This window comes from Girardinichthys multiradiatus, chromosome Y (genome assembly GCF_021462225.1).
Source record: "Girardinichthys multiradiatus isolate DD_20200921_A chromosome Y, DD_fGirMul_XY1, whole genome shotgun sequence".
NCBI lineage: Eukaryota > Metazoa > Chordata > Actinopteri > Cyprinodontiformes > Goodeidae > Girardinichthys > Girardinichthys multiradiatus.
In genome coordinates this window covers 39,728,098-39,749,338 of record NC_061818.1, presented here as the reverse complement: position 1 = coordinate 39,749,338, position 21,241 = coordinate 39,728,098, and the positions used below count along the sequence as shown (strand labels likewise).

The following is a 21,241-nucleotide window of genomic DNA, read 5'->3' as shown; positions in this document are numbered from 1 at the left end:
GTTAAAAATAGTAAAACGCAGTAAAAATAGTATAACCATTGTTCACTCAAACACATCATAGATGGATTGTGGGTTGTATCCTACAGAGACACGGAAGGAGAATAAGTGAATTTAAGCTGCATGTGGTTTTAATGTTGTTTATGTTTTAGGACCCTGAAACAGCCTGTTGCACTGATCCATGACTGTTCAGTCTGTGCATTTAAGATGTTTGTGACTGTTTATTGGTGGCCAGATCAGAACGAGATGTAAAATGTAATATTCCAGCCGTTATATTGTGGTTTTCACAGTGTTGACTAAAGAAGAGAGCGACAAAGAGTGAAATTAAAACTTCAAAAGACACCTGTATGATGTCTGGCCATCATTTTATTGCACCTGTGCAGCTACAGTGAGGGAAAGTGGTCATTATGTCCTCCAGCAGCCTAAGCCTATAGCAGCATAACTACAGAGATAGCTCAGGATAAACTAAGCCACTCTAACTATAAGCTTTATCAAAAAGGAAAGTTTTAAGCCTAGCCTTAAAAGTAGACAGGGTGTCTGCCTCACGGACTAAAACTGGGAGCTGGTTCCACAGGAGAGGAGCCTGATAACTAAAGGATCTGCCTCCCATTCTACTTCTAGAGACTCTAGGAACCATCAGTAAACCTGCAGTCTGAGAACAAAGTGCTCTGTTAGGAACATATGGACCAATCAGATCTCTGATGTATGATGGAGCTAGATCATTAAGGGCTTTATATGTGAGAAGAATTATTTGATGTGAGCTGAATATTTACAGCAGCAGTGAAACATGAGTAAGATATTAACAGCTGATTGTAGCTTCAGGTGAAGATGTGTTATTCAGTCATGTGACTCTCCTCAGCCAGTTGATGCTGTCCATTATCTTCACCATCATCATCATCATCATCAGTGGGGGGTCTGGTGCGCCTAAAGAAGCCCAGCTATAAACACAGACATATAGATGGAGGTTTATTCCATGTGAGTGAGAAGGAGGCCTTAATAAAAAGAGTGGATGGAGGTTGGTGTGAGCTACTGATGGGTTTCAACTGAACTCTGAAAACTTGAAGCAAGCTTTAAGAAAACAGAAAGCCTCCGAACACACCATCAAGATTTTTCCTGGACGGTGTGTTCTCAGGTTACAGGTTCTGATGAAGTTAAAGGTTCTCAGACTAATAGTCTGAGAACCTTTAACTTCATCATGCTGTGCACCAAACTCCACCAGATACCTTCTGATTAAACGAGATGTTTAAGGCGACAGCACCAGAAGTTACTGATGATCTGCTACTGAGAAAACAAAGCCCTGCCTGATTCAACCAGAACCCATCAATTAAACCCAGAAACAGAACAGCATATATAAACTGATTGATTGATTGATTGATTGATTGATTGATTGATTGATTGATTGATTGATTGATTGATTGATTGATACCTTCCAGAAGATGAAGCAGAGCAGACAGAGGAGGAGGAGTCCAGAGATGACTGATAGGATGATGTAGCTAATAGGAACGGGCTTCTCTCCATGAGGCGGACGCCACACCACACTGAACTGAGTCTGTACACACACACACACACACACACACACACACACACACACACACACACACACACACACACACACACACACACAGTTCTGGGTTCTGGTCGGTTATTATTTATTGATCTCACTCTGTGTCATTATGTGTGTGTGTGTGTATGTGGGCTTGGTGTGGGTGTGTTGATTACCTGTGTCTGTCCACTGCTGAGCAGCAGTGGTTGGACCTTTGATGTTGCGCTGGTGACATCATAAGAGGCGGAGGAAACAATGTCATAGTTCAGGTAAGGTGTCTGCATAAGAAAATACACGATGACATCAGCATCCCACCAGTCTCTGTGTATAGGGCGGGGGGGGGGGGGGGGGGGGGGGGGGGGGGTTGTATGTGTACACACAAACCTGCATGAGCGTGTCCATCGAAAGACGGGCTGAGACTTTTATCACGGCACTAAAGCCCCGCCCCAAATCCATGACATCACACTCAAACCTGACACACCTCGTCTCTCTGCTGCTGCAGTTCTGAAACACAGACACAAACAAACAAATACAGGTCCTTCTCAAAATATTAGCATATTATAATAAAGTTAATTATTTTCCATAATGTCATGATGAAAATTTAACATTCATATATTTTAGATTCATTGCACACTAACTGAAATATTTCAGGTCTTTTATTGTCTTAATACGGATGATTTTGGCATACAGCTCATGAAAACCCAAAATTCCTATCTCACAAAATTAGCATATTTCACCCAACCAATAAAAGAAAAGTGTTTTTAATACAAAAAACGTCAACCTTCAAATAATCATGTACAGTTATGCACTCAATACTTGGTCGGGAATCCTTTTGCAGAAATGACTGCTTCAATGCGGCGTGGCATGGAGGCAATCAGCCTGTGGCACTGCTGAGGTCTTATGGAGGCCCAGGATGCTTCGATAGCGGCCTTTAGCTCATCCAGAGTGTTGGGTCTTGAGTCTCTCAACGTTCTCTTCACAATATCCCACAGATTCTCTATGGGGTTCAGGTCAGGAGAGTTGGCAGGCCAATTGAGCACAGTGATACCATGGTCAGTAAACCATTTACCAGTGGTTTTGGCAGTGTGAGCAGGTGCCAGGTCGTGCTGAAAAATGAAATCTTCATCTCCATAAAGCTTTTCAGCAGATGGAAGCATGAAGTGCTCCAAAATCTCCTGATAGCTAGCTGCATTGACCCTGCCCTTGATAAAACACAGTGGACCAACACCAGCAGCTGACACGGCACCCCAGACCATCACTGACTGTGGGTACTTGACACTGGACTTCTGGCATTTTGGCATTTCCTTCTCCCCAGTCTTCCTCCAGACTCTGGCACCTTGATTTCCGAATGACATGCAGAATTTGCTTTCATCCGAAAAAAGTACTTTGGACCACTGAGCAACAGTCCAGTGCTGCTTCTCTGTAGCCCAGGTCAGGCGCTTCTGCAGCTGTTTCTGGTTCAAAAGTGGCTTGACCTGGGGAATGCGGCACCTGTAGCCCATTTCCTGCACACGCCTGTGCACGGTGGTTCTGGATGTTTCTACTCCAGACTCAGTCCACTGCTTCCGCAGGTCCCCCAAGGTCTGGAATCGGCCCTTTTCCACAATCTTCCTCAGGGTCCGGTCACCTCTTCTCGTTGTGCAGCGTTTTCTGCCACACGTTTTCCTTCCCGCAGACTTCCCACTGAGGTGCCTTGATACAGCACTCTGGGAACAGCCTATTCGTTCAGAAATGTCTTTCTGTGTCTTACCCTCTTGCTTGAGGGTGTCAATAGTGGCCTTCTGGACAGCAGTCAGGTCGGCAGTCTTACCCATGATTGGGGTTTTGAGTGATAAACCAGGCTGGGAGTTTTAAAGGCCTCAGGAATCTTTTGCAGGTGTTTAGAGTTAACTCGTTGATTCAGATGATTAGGTTCATAGCTCGTTTAGAGACCCTTTTAATGATATGCTAATTTTGTGAGATAGGAATTTTGGGTTTTCATGAGCTGTATGCCAAAATCCTCCGTATTAAGACAATAAAAGACCTGAAATATTTCAGTTAGTGTGCAATGAATCTAAAATATATGAATGTTAAATTTTCATCATGACATTATGGAAAATAATGAACTTTATCACAATATGCTAATATTTTGAGAAGGACCTGTATAAAGAGGACAATGACTAACAATTGATATTCAGCTCACAGGTGTAACCTAGCTCAGTTTAACATCCAAGAAACACACACCTGTAAGATTCTGAACAAACTGAAGGTGTCTTTAGGTGTGCAAAGAAACCACTCATCACAGATTTTAGAACTACTATAGTTATAAAATATAAAATAGTTATAACTATTTGTAACTATGACTCTGTAACAGAGCGGCCGTAGAAGAACAAAACAGTTTTTACCACATGGACAGTTTGTCTGAAGGAGTTTGTCTCCTCCTGCTGGATTGACTGAGAAACTGTAGTGAAGTTACCTAGCAGCTGGAGACAAGTCAGAGACAGGTGAGGTACAAACAGGTGAGAGTCAGACAGGTAAACTAGAAAGAAACATAACATACCCATAACGTACAGACATGAGGTGTAAACAGGTGAGACACAGACAGGTGAACGACAGATAAAAGCACTACAGACAGCGGAAAGACAGACATGTTATGTACATACAAATGATGTACAAGTTACATTACTAAAATGTAACACATAGTTTCTGTACCTCTAAAGGCACCACCTCTGATGTGTTCAGGGTGTGACAACTCAGTGATTCTTCTGAGGGGGTGGAGATGACATTGAGCAGGAAGTGATGTCGCCAAGTAGAAGGAAAGTCCACAGTCAGTCGGGCATTGACAGAACTGGGACCCTGATTCTTGATCTACAAACCGACAGAATCAATGTCATCAATAACATCAGTGTCAGTGGTTTCAACTGACAGCATGATGAGCAGGACGTAACTTCCCCAGCAGGTGACTGGGTGAACTGCACCTGTAGATCTACAAAAACCTGGACTTCCTGTCAACAGCAGCAGACTAGCAGAGCCCCTGCAGCCCTCAGAGATCTACAGCTCTGCCTCATGTGGTGGTCCAGCCTGTTGCAACGCCTCCACAGATCAAACGAACATCTAACTGTGGGTCCTCAGCAATATATGGCAGAAGTGTCTCCTTGACCAGGCTTGATTCCCTTGACAGGTAGCTGACCTTTCAGCTAGTGAGCTGGGCCCAATGTTGTTCTTGTTCTTGCCAAGCCTAAACTGATCTTTATTTGTATTATCCTTAGTTATCAGGTGTTGTTGGAAACCTCACCTCATACACGTGCTCGACCAGTGGGCCAACTTCCTCCAGTCTCTGAGGGTTCACTCCAGGCTGCCAGTCTAGGTCAGGCAATAGGACTTCTGAAGGGACAGAGCCTCTGCAGAGGCAAAGATGTCTTAATACATTTAGTCTGTAAATTCAGTCCTAAATCTAGAAAAATGCTGGATTATACCCTCTGATCTCCAGCGTGGCCTCCGCCTTCACCCGAACCTTCACTATCACCTGGTTACTGCTGGAGTTCACGGAGTTCTTACTGAGGTACAGGAAGGTGAACAGAGAGTAAGACAGAGGGAAATCAGATTTTACCAGGAAACAAAGGATACCTGTTTGTACCTCCGAACTCTGAGGCTAAAAGTGATGTGACTCTCCACCTCCTCCAGGTGGCCGACACTAAACAAGAGCCCGGTCTGCACCTGCAGACAGATAAGGAGACAACACAGGATGATGCATTAACCTCTTATCATCATCGTCATCGTCATCATCTCATGAACCGACCACTTTAGTCAAATTACATTTATTTATGCAACACAAATTCACAAAGAATAGAATTTCGAGGCACTTCACACACAGATCTAATTAGAATTATCCTTGTAAGACAAGGAATGTATTCTTGTAACACGTTGTAACCAATAATATGTTGTTTTATTTATCCAGTATTTTAACATCGGACTTGCTTTGACCTCAATCCCCCTGGACTGAACACTAGTATGAACTGAGTAGTGTTCACAGCAGGGGTTGGCAACTCCAGACCTCCATGGCTACGCATGTTTTAGATGTTTTCCTGCGTAACAACACCTGACTGCATCATTAACAGGTTCCTGCAGAACTTGGGGACAGGTTAATCAGAACATTTAAGGATTTAAATCAGGTGATGGAGCTAAGACACGTTAAAAATTTGCAACCTTCCAACGTTAAAGATGGAAGTGAACCACCACCTAGTTTTCGTTGTAATGTACATGTGCAATGACCAATAAAGATGATTATAATTTAGAAGTTCATAGGAATTTAACCACACAAAATGGAGAATCACTCACTTTCTGTTTTTGTTTCATGGGGTTTCCAAGGTCACAGGTGACAACAACCGTCTGGTTTTCTTTCCTCTGAACACACACCAGCCGGTTTACACCCTGCAAATTAAAAGCAATAGCACACATGCAGTGTCCTGAGTGGCTGTTTAAACTGTCCACTTTAAATCAATTTGTGTGGCCATGTTACCTGACTGCTCTGGAAGTGTGTGTGTTCAGGGATTCGGACCACCAGTTCGGTCTCATAAGCACCCTCGCCATCGTTCATAGCCGATACTGACAACAACACGGACTGATCGTCTCCGACCAACACGCTGTCTGATACACTAACACATATCAACATACATCATCACAGACCATGAGAGACGGCCAAAAACAATATATCAGTACATCAGTCTTTCAACCATTGAGTAGAGAATGGTAGTTTCTGCCCATGAAGGGGTTGGGACAGGGATGAAATCTGGGATGCATTTATATGGAGATGACAAAGTCATTTCTGCAACAGTTTTTTCTCTAAATGTATTTTTCAGAAAGCTCTATCCTTAAAATATCCTGTTGTCATAAGAGACAAATATATGGCTTTCAGATATCTGAGTTACTAAATAACTGGCTTTTATAAAACTGTAATTTCCATGAAGGCATTTGATTTGGAATTAAAAACAAAAGGAATAAAAAAAACTTATAATATTCTTGTTTGCATCTTTGGAAATAGTTTTCACAATTAAGTCTGGAATAAAACTGTGTAAATGTGCTCTCTATCTAGACTATGGTGATAGTTTTAAATGAAGAACTGAAGAGAATACAGTTTATCTTCTGCAGAGATGTTGTTGGCCTCTCCAGCCCTTCATTATATGATAGTAGCAGTCACTATAACAGGTTAATTAACTATGAAATGTTCCAGGAGGCTCGCTGAGCTTACACTGCAACCCAGCAAGCTGCTTATATCACAAAAAGAAAAATTTTACAGTCATTTACAGAGATATTCAGTTCAGGACTGAGCTGATCTGAAATTTGCTGTGGTTGTTTTCATTTTTCAACTGAGTTGAACGCAGTGCTTATGGATCATAAGGTTCATTCATCAAAGTTTCATTTACCTGCAATGTCATCAAGAAGTGTTTAAATAAATTATGAACCTCGCTGTGAAATTATTGGATCTTTTAAGGCTGTATTCACACTTGCTACTTTTAGTCTGCTTTAAACGGACCAGAGTTTGTTTCCCTCCTTGGTCCGGATCTTTTGTGCAGGTGTGAATACACTCAAGCGAACCCTGTTCGGACCAAACAATCGGACCGAGACCCACTTTTTGAGGTGGTCTCGGTCCACTTCCAAACGGACTTTTATGCGGTTTGCTTATGGTCTGAATACAAAATGGCCCCGATCCGAACCAACTACAAAAAGCGTACGTCTCTTTGGACATAAGGGTGTATTCACACCAGGAACGTCCTTTGGTCCGCTTGTTTGGTCCGGACCAAAAGCAAACTTTATTTGTTTCATTTGGTGCGGTTTGTTTTCACATTGTACTTTTTGCAAGTGAACTATTACTTGTAAACAAAGCCACGCAGGTGACGTTCATGGCTCCCATTGGACAGAAATGACGGGGGCGGGACAGAACAGAGACCTGGAAATGTAGGAAAACATCTGTAGACGTGCTGCGTTCAGCTCCTCTGTTCTGCATATTTATGCCGTTATTACAGCTGCAATATTATTGTGAGGCTGAAGAGCAGCTCATTCAACACAGACTTTGAGACGTTTCATTTATAATGTTGGAACCCCGTCAGAGAACGCGTGCTGAACACCGACGTTCTCTACGTGCAACAAGCCAGTAGCGTTGCTAAGCAACACACTGCTTATCAGGTAGGATTACCTTACAACACACACCTTTGCTAGCGGCTACGGTGGCTTTTTATGTCCAAAGAGACGTACGCTTTTTGTAGTTGGTTCGGATCGGGGCCAGTTTGTATTCAGACCATAAGCGAACTGCACCAGAGTTCGTTTGGAAGCAGACCGAGACCACCTCAAAAAGTGGGTATCAGTCCGGTTGTTTGGTCCGGACCAGGGTTCGCTAGAGTGTATTCACAGCTGCACAAAAGGTCCAGACCAAGGAGGGAAACGAACTCTGGTCCGTTTAAAGCGGACTAAAAGTGGCAAGTGTGAATACACTCTAAAAAGCCACCGTAGCCGGTAGCAAAGGTGTGTGTTGTAAGGTAATCATACCTGATAAGCTGTGTGTTGCTTAGCAACACTACTGGCTTGTTGTGGGACAAGGCACGTAGAGAACGTCGGCGTTCAGCACGCATTTTCCAACGGGGATCCAACATTATAAATGAAACGTCTCAAAGTCTGTGTTGAATGAGCTGCTCTTCACTCTCACAATAATATTGCAGCTGTAATAACAGCATAAATATGCAGAACAGAGGAGCTGCACGCAGCACATCTAAAGATGTTTTCCTCCATTTCCGGGTCTGCGCTCTGTCCCGCCCCCGTCATTTCTGTCCAATGGGAACAAGGATCGTCACCCACGTGGCTTTTTTTACAAGTAATAGTTCACTTGCAAAAAGTACAATGTGAAAACAAACCACACCAAATGAAAAAGATAAAGTTCGCTTTTGGTCCGGACCAAACAAGCGGACCAAAGGACTTTCCTGGTGTGAATACACCCTTAGTTACTTTCTTGACCATAGATCAGTGGTTCTGTATCTCAGAACCAGTCTTCATCAATTAGAACTATAAATGCAGAAGTTCTGAAGGAAGGACAATGATGGCATCATGTTTACTCACGGTTTAGCGCTCAGCTTCAGGTCAGGAATGCAAACGTTATCGTCCCCACAGTCCAGAATCAGCCTGCTCTATAACACAGACACTCAGTCTTTATTTTCATATGTACTGAGACTCTGATCTTGGGTTCAGTTCCCTGACAGTAGGCTGGCTCACCTGGACTGTTGTGTGAGTCTGTCCATGCAGCAGAGCATTTTGGGTAGAGTTCAGGAGGCTGATCTCAGCAGTGATGAAGATCAAACTCAGTTTATCCCGAACCTCCTCCTCAGACTGAACACACACAAAAAAACAGCGGTGTAAAGTCTCTATACCATCACTATTAGAAGACCTCCACCCTACAAACTGATTGATGAACTTTCTTAATGACATTTGATGTCTCCGTGACGTGATGATTCAAACAGACAGCTTTAGGTCTCCTCAAAATTAGCGACACCTGCAGCAGATTAGATGTGCTCACATAATTAGCTTTATCACTCACCCTCAGGTATGCTGTGTGATTGGTACAGGCCCAGCCCACCTGCCTCTCAACAACCAGCTCCATTGACTCCTGTGGCTGATTGGTCGACAGCAACAGAGTTCTTCGTGCCATTGGCTGCTTCATTGTGTCGAGCTGTAGCTCCACCCTGAGACCTGCCACAGCCAATCAGCAGACAGACAAAAAATTGAGATCACCAATATTAAGATATTTTGAAGTACCTTGAGGACACATTTACCTGTCTGCTGAGGGATTTTGTGACCAGAGACATAGACGCACATTCGAACAGCAAAACTGAGGAGATATATATAGAACAGAAATGCAGATACATCAGTTACTTGTTTTCTGCATAGAAATAATGCTCTAATGTTCAACAATATGCTGATGACCTAATACTTTACATTGAAGCTCATTCTAACATCTTTAACACCCAAAAAATCTCTGAACAAAGAGCATTTTAAACAGTCACATTTTTATATGGGAATATATCACCCGTGTCCCTACTGCAGGGGAGTTGAGTTTAATGTTTCCCTGTTTCAGTTACAGCTTTATCAGCACTGGTTAGAGTTTGAAAATGTCTCTTTTTTAAGAACACACTGATTGTACGAGGTATGGGAACATAAAGAGAGACCGAGCTATAAAAAAAAAAACACCTCCACCAAAATTCAGAACATCTGAGAGAGGTTCAGTTATCATCTAACCACTGGTAGAACTGGTGTTAAAAGTAATAGAACAGGTTCTCAGATGATTCTTAAGGTGGTTTCAGGGTCTCTTAAACCACCAGTATGAAATTTACTGGCTCAGGTACAGAGAACATTGGGTAGAAATCTCTGAACTAGGTAAGCCCCCCCCCATATGTATGCTGAGAGACCTTCAGTCAGCAGTCATAGGGAACATTTTTAACCGCCTGAGCTGGTAGACATAAACAAGGTTCTAATACTGTCAATTTAAATCATGTCTAAACTGGAACCAGAACCAAGCAATAAAACGTGTTTTAAAAGCCTCGATTACAAGCAATCAGAGCCTTTGTCCTAAAATATCTTAATAATATAATAAAAATTATATTTATTTACAAGTGATAAAAATCTTTCTCTGTGATTTCATTGTTATTGACCCAACAAGTTGTTTCCTTAGAAAGATTTCTTTTCCAATTTCGCTTTATGTAGAAATTAAAACACTGGACTGTAATGTACTAACATGTTACTGTGGTTTAGAACTGGCTTGGATTGAACTAAGCTGTCATGGTTTAAACTTAACTGAGCTGGATAACCCATGTTCCCCTTTTCCCTCAACCCTGACCAGGAACAGCAAGGTATAGAAAGATAGACTGATGGACAGCTGGACCATGTTTAGCTTTTAATGAGTAAAATATTGTAGTTCTTGGTTTAAGAAGTCAAGTTAATGAAACGTTTGAAGAGTAGTTTAGTTACCATGAAACAGGTATGTTTCTGTGATGACACAGTTTAACATCTGGATTCAGGAAGTCCGGCAGCAGTGAGACAGAAACTCTGGACTGGATCACAGCCTGAGACCTACACAGACAAACCCAAGGTTTTCTGGAGTTACGTCTTTAAACTGAAGGCAGTTTTCCTGTAAAAACAACCATCTTATTCCTTAACAACATAAATCCTTCAAACTGCATGGTGAAGTAGCTGGTAGCACTCCGTTGCCTTGCAGCAAGAAGGTCCTGGTGCCTTATGCCTTGTTCTCTCAGAGTACTCCAGCTTCCTTCCATAGTCCAAAAACTTGACTGTTGGGTTAACGGGTTCTTTAAATTTCCCTTAGGTATGAATGTGGGCGTAGATGGTTGTTGGTTTTGTGTCTCTGTGTTGCCTTCTGATGGACTGGAGACCTATCCAGGGTGTACCTGCGCCTCGCACTAGCACCTTGCAAGGATCAATGGGTGTAGATAATAAATGCAATCCTTTAAAAAACTATCACCAGTACCAAGGAAATTATATTGGTTTGTATCAGGAAGAGTGTTTAATGTTCCAGCAACAGATGAGGATGATCTTTATTACATATTCAAAGAAGAGAGGTGAATCTATATATTTCATTGTAATAGGATTTATTTAGCAATCATTTAAATTAAATACGCATAATCAAATTATTGTAATATTAATTATAATGATTTAAAATACAAAGACATTAACTCAAAAATATACTTCTACAAAGAAAAAGGGGAAGGTTTTCTGGAAAAGAAATACATCTTTAAAAATATTATCTAAGTTGATTAAAGGTTTAACTTTTATCTAGTCTACAGCTCACTTAGGAGTTTAAAGAAAGGGTTCTGAGCTAATGTTAAGTGAGAGGAGAGCTTGGGGGAAGAACAAAAGGGACGGAGAAATTCAGTTTCCAAACCACTTGGATACATTAGGTTCTCACACCAGAACCAGGACAACAGAAAGGGCAGGAGAGTTCTTATTTTATAAGTCCACATTCAGTCTGTTGTCACTAACAGTACTAAGTGCAACTACGGTTCACGCACCTCCCACAGGGAAATATAGGCACAGCAGCTGTTGTTTGGCAAAAAAGGTCTCTAAGGCTTAGTTCACACTGCTGGCAAATGCAGCCCAAATACGACTTTTTTGCCCACATGCGACCCATATAAACTTTTTCATGGCAGTCAGAACAGCCAAGTTTCGATCTTTTAACCTCCAAAATAATTTGAATTGTGCCACCTGATATGTGGTACTGAATCGGATACACACTAATTTGATCCAATTTTCACGTCATTGTCCTGGTTCCGACTAGCATCCACACGGACTTCTCTAGCAGTCAGAATATTGTCAGCTCTAATCGCTAAACAACTTAATATTAACACAGAGACGCTGACATCCATTATTACGTCCATAAAGAGTGTGCTGCTGTGTGACATCTTGCCTTCTCCTTCTGGGCATGCGGGTCGCTTTGGGGTCATGAACTGTTCACACTGAAGTCTGATGGTAGTCGCATTTAATTAGTAGCTTGAACAACCACGTAAAAAAAGAGGTGGGTTGGTAAAACAGAAACACAACTTTCCAGGGACTTCAAAAAGCACTTAGGCGAAAGTAATTAAAGTATAAATGTTACAAAATATTTATCACAACGATTCTGAAGAATGAGATCAAGCTTCGGTTTGGAGTCAGTCAGGCTTCTTCCTGGTTCTTTTGTTCTGATTTTCTCTGCATCTACAAACCAACAGCCAGAGATATTGGGGAAGGAGACATCACTGGGGCCTTATCAGCCAATCAGAATTGGACTATTGACAATGTGTGACCCTGTCGAGTTACAATGTGTTTTACTTCCACATTCTTTTAACTAGAAACAGAAGAATGTAAACAAGCAACCATTGTGGATAAAAGTATCTCCTGGCTAGAGCTGTTTCACCTTCAAGGTTTCTAACCTAATTATTCTAATGAGTGGCAGTGCTCATTTCAGTGTTTAACACATTAATCGATATTCATATGTCATGTCATGTCTTGTTAACAATTAATGGATTATTTTAAAAATGTTTTCTGAATTTCTAAATTAACAAAACAAGACCATTCAATTGAGAACATCCTTACTCTGTGTTAGATGTGTCATTAGTTTAAAAACTGATAAAAAGCTGAAACTGTAGGTCATCTGGTGCCTCACCTGTAGAGAAAGGCTCGGTCTGCACCCCACGCCCCAACCAGCAGATCTACAAACACACAGACAGCAGCTGATTATTGATTAGTGTTTATCTTTCAATGAGCTGGAGTTCCTTAACATACCTGGGTATCCATTCCCATCAAGGTCCACACCTGACCTGAGAGAAAATCCAAATGCTGACCTCCTGGAAGGCAATGGGCTGTCAATCACCTGTGAGGGCATGGCTGATAGACCGTTGCTGTTGCCCAGATAAATAAACACCTGCCCTCCACCAATGTCACCTGACCATGGAGCTCCAACAGCGACATCTGCACACAGAGAGACAGTCTCTGACTAATAGCCTGCATTATTTCTGACACAGAGAGCCTGCATATCTAATTACCTTGGTAACCATCCATGTCCAGGTCACCCAGCACGATGAGGGCAGAGCCAAACCGACCATACAAAGACTGACCGATCAGTGATTGGTCGGGCTGTGAGGGAAAGGAGGCTTGTCTCTTCTGCAGGTATAAAAGCACCTGAACAAAGAAAGATTCAGAGTGATGATTGATCTTGAAGCAAGCCAAGAAATTAATTTAAAACATGTTTTTAAGTAGATTTTTATGAGTTTTTTGTCTGTCTGTCTGTATGAAAGATCCTGCTTCCTGTTTCTATAAAGTAAATATGACCACTCATCAATGACAGAATTTCTGCAGACCTCACTTCAGGTTTGTCTTGTTTTCTTTCTGTCTGTGCTCTAAGTTTAGTTTCAGTTACTGACTATCTTTATCCTCTATTTGGACCCACCACCTGTAAGGGGGAAAAGGGGGAACATGCTGATTCCCGGCAGCGTAACGAGGCTTTGGGAATATTGAACGTCCCCTCGTTGGTGAAAAAGAAGCAAGGTGGATGAGATTGACATATACCAGCTAGATATGGTTGGACTCACCTATACGCACAGCTTGGTTCTCTTGGAAAGAGCATACTGAGGATCTTAAATAGCTCCCCAGGGGCTGGAGAGCCAAAGGGGAACAATATTCTAGTTGTTCCATGCACCAGACTGAAGACCAAAGGGGACAGAGCCTTCCAGATCTGCAGCACCAAGGCTGTGGATCAGTCTCCCTCTTCAGCTACATGAATTGGGGCTTTATCTGCTCTAATATGAGCACTGCTGGTCTGTGGTGGTAAATGAAGAGCTGAGCCAAATGGCAAAAGCTCTTGATTTATTGATCTGCCTACATTCCAACCATACCAAAGGTCATGAGATTTGGATTGTGAATTAAAGAATGAGATCCTGGTTCATCTGCGGAAGCTCAGAGTAGAGCCATTTCTCCTACAATAGAAAGGAGTCTGTTGATGTGCTCGGGGCATGTAATCAAGACGCCTCCCAAATGCATGCTAGTGGAGGAAGGGGACCCTGGAGCAGACCAAGAACTCGCTGGAAAGACTTTATATACATAAACTAAGGATTTTTGTTCAAACCAGTCAATACAAATGAGGCTGAAGAATATCATCTATGAAGCAACATTTTTATAGGTAAAATTAGTTTATATTCAAACAGTAACAACCATGAAGATCTGAAGAATGGACTGAAACATCAGACTGGTGGAAAACATAAACCCAGTGTTCACACCTGTCCCCTCTCCTGCAGCTGCTCCATCACTCTGTCCATGAAGAGAGGAGCTCCAACCAGCACATCATCCAGACTGCACCAACCACAGGGGTAAACCAAGAACCACAGTCAGAGACACAACAGAAAATAGATCCAGCCTCTATCTCTCTAAGGGAAACAGGAAATCTGCTTAAAACAGATGTGTTCTCACCCATCACTGTTAATATCGGCTACGGCCACGCTGTGTCCAAAGTAGGACGCCACCTGCAGGAGACCGAGATGTCTCAGGTCCACATTCAGTTCATAAACATCTAAACAGAATGGAACACCTTGAGATTTCACCTGAACTCCCATGAAGGTGTGGTGAACTCTCAGGGAACTCCTCATCCTGCCATCATAGATCTTCACCTGGTAGAGCAGACCAACATTAGAGTCTCGCTGAGCCTCATCTGAGCTTCGCTTGTCACATCAGAATCACGGACTTTACTGCTGAACTCAGTCCAGCAAAAGCCAAAACTTACAGTTCCTGCTAAGTTCCTGTCATTAGGAACCCCGACCACATAATCTGATCCACACAAACACAAGAAAAGATTAGATTAGATTAGATTAGATTAGATTAGATTAGATTAGATTAGATTAGATTAGATTAGATTAGATTAGATTAGATTAGATTAGATTACCCGGTGTGGAGTCTCCAGTCAACAGACCACTGGCAACAGAGTAACCTGACAAACAGACATTGAAATCCACTTCCATTTAATCTAGAAATAACCATGATATGTGCTGCAGAGCAGAGTAGAAATGAAATACTTTTTAACTTTTCCTGTGTCACTTTACTGCATTATAAAGACAACTGAAGACGTTGTCGTCTGCATAAATGTTTGATAAATTCTTCATCTGCAGATTGTTCTTTGTGCTTTTTTACAGCTTGTCTAGAAAATTCTGCTCTAGTTTCTAAACGCTGGTCTTAGTTTTTTATTATTATATATTATATGACGTACAGTACATTTCAGTTTTTTATTTCTTGACACTTCTTGCCAAGTCCCAAGACTAAATGATCAAGTTCATTTCCACAATAAATCAAATTCAGACCAATACAATCATATAGAAAGTTTATCTGATCCTAAATGTAATGCCAGACAGTCTAATTAATAATATGGTTGAACGCTTAGCCAATGAAGGAGGTGTGCCTTCAGAATAAAAGCCCCTGTGTAAATGGAGCATCCATTCAGAATAAAAGCCCCTTTTTCAATGGTTTTCAGCATAGTGTGTGCTCTGTTTCTCTTACCACGGTAAAGGTCGTAACCTCCCTGTTCATCTGACTGGTGGATTCCGGTCACATACTGAATGGGTTCATTGCTCCGTCCACTGTTGATGATGTCACTGACGCCCACTGTGATCACCTGACCTGAAATCAGTGGCAATGCCGTAAATACAGAGCTGGTCCCTCAGGGGACCTGACCGGTTCAAAGTGGGTGTCAGACCTTATAGGTCAAGAAGTTGCCCAGAACTGGAATCAATCCATTTAAAGATGTCAGACTGACTGAAATCTTATGAAAATTAGTTTCCCAGCTAGATTTCTCCAACCTGATTATCTCCTTCATGCTCAGTCACGTCCAGCCAATTCCTGTGACTCTGCATAGGAAATCAACTATTTAAAATAACTGGTACAGAATGCTAAACTGGTTCATATTGGTCTTTTTTATGTCAGACTGGTGGATTAATTGTAGATATGTAATTGTACTCAAACAGTCACAAAACCATTCCCAAATTAAACAAAATAAACCAGTGGCTCCATAGTGGCTCACCAGGGGGAGCCTTTAACTGGTGTAGTTACAGTCAGTAAAAAGCAGGGGTCTCTCTCACCCTGGAAGTAGAAGCTTCCTGGAGCTCCAAGCACCAGCCGACCGTCCTGCAACACAGATGGCTGAGGTTAGTATCATCCAGCCACAAACCATCCTGTTTAAAAGTCTAGATCCATCCTTTTGTTTCTTTATAGTTTCATTCAAAGGAGCCAGACTTTTCTGGTATCATTTATAGTTACTATATATAGTAGTATGTAGTTACTATTAGTTACTATTATTATTGATTATATCAATTATTGTATAATAATTATTATTATTAATTATCGTCTTACTAGTTACTATTATATAGTTACTCTGAGGTCCAATTCTATTATGGACAAGTGTAGGATAGAAACAAGAAACGTCTCAGGCCTAAAAAACGTCTTTCCAGGATAAGAACAGCATCTGAAATAAAGTCTTTGTAAACTTGTAACAAATCCAGCAAAGTCCAGATCTGGAACCTGATCCTTCAGCTGATCATCTACGGTGTGCAAAGTTTTCATCTGATGGAAACTAGAAAAGGGTTAGGGGTAATCTGGACTGAAACTGAGGAAAAGCAGCTAAATTCCAAAGAAAAGAGTCTCAGAGACTCTGACCACCCCACCTCACCTTGGTAATATCCGTGCTGAAGCCAACCTCACAGTAGCGGTGATCATTTCCTAAACAACAAAAGACAGAACTAAGTCTCTGAGATGGTTTACAGGTTTCCTTCCAGGTGTCCGTTTGCCTTACTGTTGTTCATCCGCTTGTAGTCATCCTCCATCAAGCTTCCTCTGCAGGGAGAGAAAGGTGTGGAGCTCCTGGTCATGTGGTCCAATAGGAGACAATTTCCTACAGGTGTTTTCCCTGACTCAGCCCCTCTCTGTTTAACGTTCCAATGAAATAGTGGTGCACACGCCTAGAGGTGAAGAAGCACACGGTGATTCATTTCTTTTCCTAACGTCCCAACCCTGAGTCCTGATGAGACGAAGGTGCCAGTCATGTTCTGGTGTGTTCTCACCAGCAGGTGTGTGCTGCTGACGGAGCGAACAGAAGCGCCAAACCACTGGCGACTCTTAAAGGAGTGAAAGCTGAGATCTGAGCTGCTGTGTTCTTCGTCACCTGTCACAGACAACTGGAGAGTGAGACAAGTGTGGCAGGTAGGTCTAATAACGACAAAGGTGAGATGGGGAGGCAGGTGTGGGATTGAAACAGGAGTTAGTGGGAGACAGGGTGTGAAACTGAAAAAGACGTGACAGTTAGACACAGGTACAAATGAGATAAATGGAAGAGTGAGACAGGTGAGGTTATAAAATCAGGTGCAAAAGTAGGATAGGTAATTTGTGGAAATCCACTGGTCCAGACAATCAGAATTTTCTTCAGACATTCTGAGCTGGCGAAGAAGAAGCTCACCTGTCAGGTCAAAGTCGATAATGTCACAAGCTCCTCCAGGTGACCAGGTACACAGAAACACAGCCCCTCCTTCTGTCACTCCTGGCTGGCTGGTGTTGGCTTTGGGAGCTCCGATGACAATGAAGAACCTTAAGAACCAAAAGGTCTGAGTTCCTTCCAACCTACTCTAGCTTTGGCAGGGAAATTGTCTGACCTTTTTGTGTGCACCAAAGCCTTGCACACCTGAATCTTGTCTATTCGTCTCATTCACCAACCAAACTCAAAGAGTTATAGTTAAACCAAGCAAATATCATAAATGAGATGGTATTCAGGGTCTAGGGGAATTTCTGCCTATGTTTATGTAAAATATCGCCAGATGTAAGTACGTCTTAAAGACCAGGGCCCTCATATGTACAAACCCTGCATGGATTTCTAACTAAAACAAGCTTTACCTTTATATCTAGAAATGCATTGAAGCATATTTGTAGAATTGAGAGCACAAGGGGCTTTTGTTAAAATGCTGTTTATAGACATTAGCTCAGCATTCAACACAGTCATCCCACAGCAGCTTAAACACAAATTGGACCAGCTGGTGTTCAACACCTCCCTGCAATAGACTGCTGGACTTTTTGACGAGGAAACTTAGGCAGTCCAGGTCAGCAGCAACACCAGCACAATCATTCTAACCATGGGAACCCCCCAAGGATGTGTGCTGAGCCCTTACCTCTTCACATTAGTGACCTATGACTGCGCACCAATGCACAGATCCAACCTCAGCATTGAGTTCACAGACAACATGGCTGTGGTAGGTCACATCAGCAATAATGATGAGACAGACTACAGGAGTGAGGTGTCTGGCTGTCAGAAAACAGGCTGGTGGATCCTTTCTGAAACTCTAAGATCTTGTCATCTTCAGGGACCTCCAGAATCCTCTCCATCGCAAACTGCATCTTATAAGCCACTTTGTGCCCTTCTGCCCCCTGCACACACCACTTTGGAGGTTTACAGCTGCTAGATTTAAACTACTTCACCTTACCGTAATGTACCTTGCGTTATATAGAATAAATTGTACTGCATTCTGTATGTCCTGAATATATAGCAACCTGAAAATAAAGCTGACTTTGACCTACCAGACTCCTATATCATTGAACTTTTGCAGATGGTACATAGCAATTTACCCATTTCAGTTTGCTTATCAAGCAAGGAAAGGGATTGAAGATGCCACTGCTACATTGTTGAATCTTGTTGTTGGATGTCTTGAGGGCATGAATGCACATCTCTGTTTTATTGACTTTTCTTCTGAACTTTTTAAAAAGGCGGGGTGCAGCAGAGGTTTGTGCATATGCAGCTTCGGTGTTGGAGGCCCTGGGGGTTTTGTGACATCCAGACAGCTTGCAGTAACTACATTCTGCTTAAAGCTGGTGGTCATTTTAAAGAAGGAGAATAAAAGGAGAAAAAAGCTCTGCTGTTCTGCTGGCTTTACAAAAACAGGGCAATGATGTCACAGAAGGCAAAACTGACTCTCTCCCAGTGAGGTCCAGTGAGTCCATCATCTGAGCATAGAAAGAGGACCTACTCAAACATGCTAAGACATGGCTGTGGACCTAAACTGATGGGCCAGGAAAAGAGAGCATTTATCAAAAAAGTCACCAAAAGGCCAAAGCTAACTCTGGAGGAGCTGCAGAGCTCCACAGCTCAGATGGTAGAATTGGTAAACAGAAAAACTGTCAGTCAGTGTTTTGGACCTGTTTTCAGTGTGCTTCAAGACATCTATGAGACATATCAAACATATAGAAGGTACTCTGCCCAGATGGGATCAACATTTTTCTTTCTTGCCTACATGTAAAGCATGAGTGGATGAAAACTACGCCGTTAGATGAAACTGAACACAGGACACAACCTGTTAGAGCCTACAGAAGACTGTGTTGAAGGTTCACCTTCCAGCAGGACAACAACCCTAAACATACCGCCAGAGCTACATTGTACACCAAAGCATTACTTTTAACGCATTAGAATGGCCTAGTTAAAGTGCAGAACTAAATCCAATTGACAATCTGTGCTAAGACTTGAAAATGTATCTTTAGCTGTGTTCTCCATCCAATCTGATGAAGCTTGAGTTGTTTTACAAGAAGAATGGGCAGAAACTTCAGCTTGAAGCTGGTAGAGATACATTCTAAAAGACTTTCAGATGGTTCTACAAAGTTTTGATTCAGGAGGGCTTAATACAAACCCAGGACACATTTTAATAACTGTCTTTGTGCAAAATGTCTAATACCATGAATCATCTTCCTATGTGTTAGTCAGGTATTAAAATCCCAATAAAATGTTGTTGAAGATGTTGGAAGAATGTTTAGGTCAGTTAAATGTTCAGTGGATCGGGTCATGTGAAGAACTTACGTGTTGTTCAGAGAGTGAAAGTCAATGGAGAATCCAAACAAACTTCCTGTTGGTCCAGTGAACATCACAGGTTCTTCTAGCAGGTTCAGACACACAGTCACAGTGACACACAGCAACACACACACACACCTGAACACACACATTGCACCTGTCTGCCTGCCTGTCTGTCTGGAGACTGAAGCTGAGATGGTAAAACACGCTTATATAAGTCCTTTCTGTGTGTGTGTCCTGACAGATGACTGACAGCTGGCGTTGTGGGTTTAGCTGCTGTTTCCTGTTGATAGAAAATAAAACTAAAAGACTTCTTATCTGCTGAGGTTAGTGTCCAGTTGGTGGTGAGTTCAGGAACATCCTGGAAATGAAATGCTCTCTACTGATCTTTAATACTTTTCAGAGCCTGTTACCATGAGGACTCCCTTCACTCGTTAATCCTCTGTTCTGTTCTGTGTCGTTTTGTCAAACAGAAGCTTTAACCAGCAGGTTTCCAACAACAGATGTTTGAACTACTAAAAATATTTTCATCTAAACTGGTCAACCGATCACAACCAAACACTTTACACAGTTTTTTTTCAGCACTAGTGGCCTTTATTTTTGACAGTAGGTAGAAAGGAAGGGGGGTAGAGAAAGGGGGAGACATTCGGTAAATGTCACCGGGTCCGGGACTCAAACCCGGGACAGCTGCTTCGAGGACTGTAGCCTCTGTACATGGCGGCGGGCTTAACCCCTACAGTTTTTACCACACCGAAACATCCGTTTCTTGATCCTGTCATACTGTTACAATGCAAAAGGCTGAGGTACTGAACCTTGAACTTTGCCCTGAGTTTCCAAGCCTTGACCCTAAATCTGAGGTACCAAACCATAAACCAAAACCAAGTGTAACGCATAAAGACTAGGCAATTTGACTGGGCTACAAATGCAGTATCAGAAGAATGTCCTTTGAAAGAGCCTGAGGGGTACAAACCAAGAAGCAGCAAACTCAGTTTTAGTTTTGGTGCATGTATTAAAGTGACTGGTGCAGATAACACAATAAACAAAATGGACTGAGTGACAAAGCTCAATTCAAAATCCATCAATATAAGTCCATGATTCTAGCTCGCCATCTGTGAATCCAGGTGAAGAATCTTGTCCAAAAAAAAATAAAAACAGACCTTTTCAATGGAGTAAGGGTGACTTAACTTCATGCACCGCTGAATGGCTATTTACAGCACCATACCAATGGAGTTTGGAAGATAAATCGCCGCCAGTTCATGCCATCGAGTTTGTATAGAGTGCAGATTTTACAATCTGTTCGAGACACGCCAACAGAGCACGCCACAGCCACAGTG

The 21,241-nt window shown here is 42.2% G+C and overlaps 1 protein-coding gene across 1 annotated transcript; it reads right to left on the bottom strand.

The window, feature by feature from the left end:
• Nucleotides 1-640: 640 nt before the first annotated feature.
• Nucleotides 641-20,069, bottom strand: LOC124865050 (integrin alpha-IIb-like). Its single transcript, XM_047360055.1, has 31 exons — nucleotides 19,917-20,069; nucleotides 17,541-17,668; nucleotides 17,149-17,249; nucleotides 16,881-17,046; nucleotides 16,758-16,807; nucleotides 16,171-16,216; nucleotides 15,593-15,712; nucleotides 14,985-15,029; nucleotides 14,826-14,869; nucleotides 14,647-14,712; nucleotides 14,516-14,568; nucleotides 14,326-14,398; nucleotides 13,096-13,231; nucleotides 12,836-13,021; nucleotides 12,717-12,762; nucleotides 10,529-10,630; nucleotides 9,337-9,392; nucleotides 9,102-9,253; nucleotides 8,780-8,893; nucleotides 8,627-8,694; nucleotides 6,039-6,174; nucleotides 5,858-5,950; nucleotides 5,157-5,236; nucleotides 4,996-5,076; nucleotides 4,815-4,920; nucleotides 4,232-4,387; nucleotides 3,925-4,002; nucleotides 1,925-2,044; nucleotides 1,717-1,818; nucleotides 1,424-1,546; nucleotides 641-935 (listed from the first exon to the last, which is right to left on the bottom strand). The coding sequence occupies exons 1-31, from the start codon at nucleotides 20,057-20,059 to the stop codon at nucleotides 831-833; spliced, it is 3,075 nt and encodes a 1,024-aa protein (XP_047216011.1). The 5' UTR covers nucleotides 20,060-20,069; the 3' UTR covers nucleotides 641-830.
• Nucleotides 20,070-21,241: the final 1,172 nt, after the last annotated feature.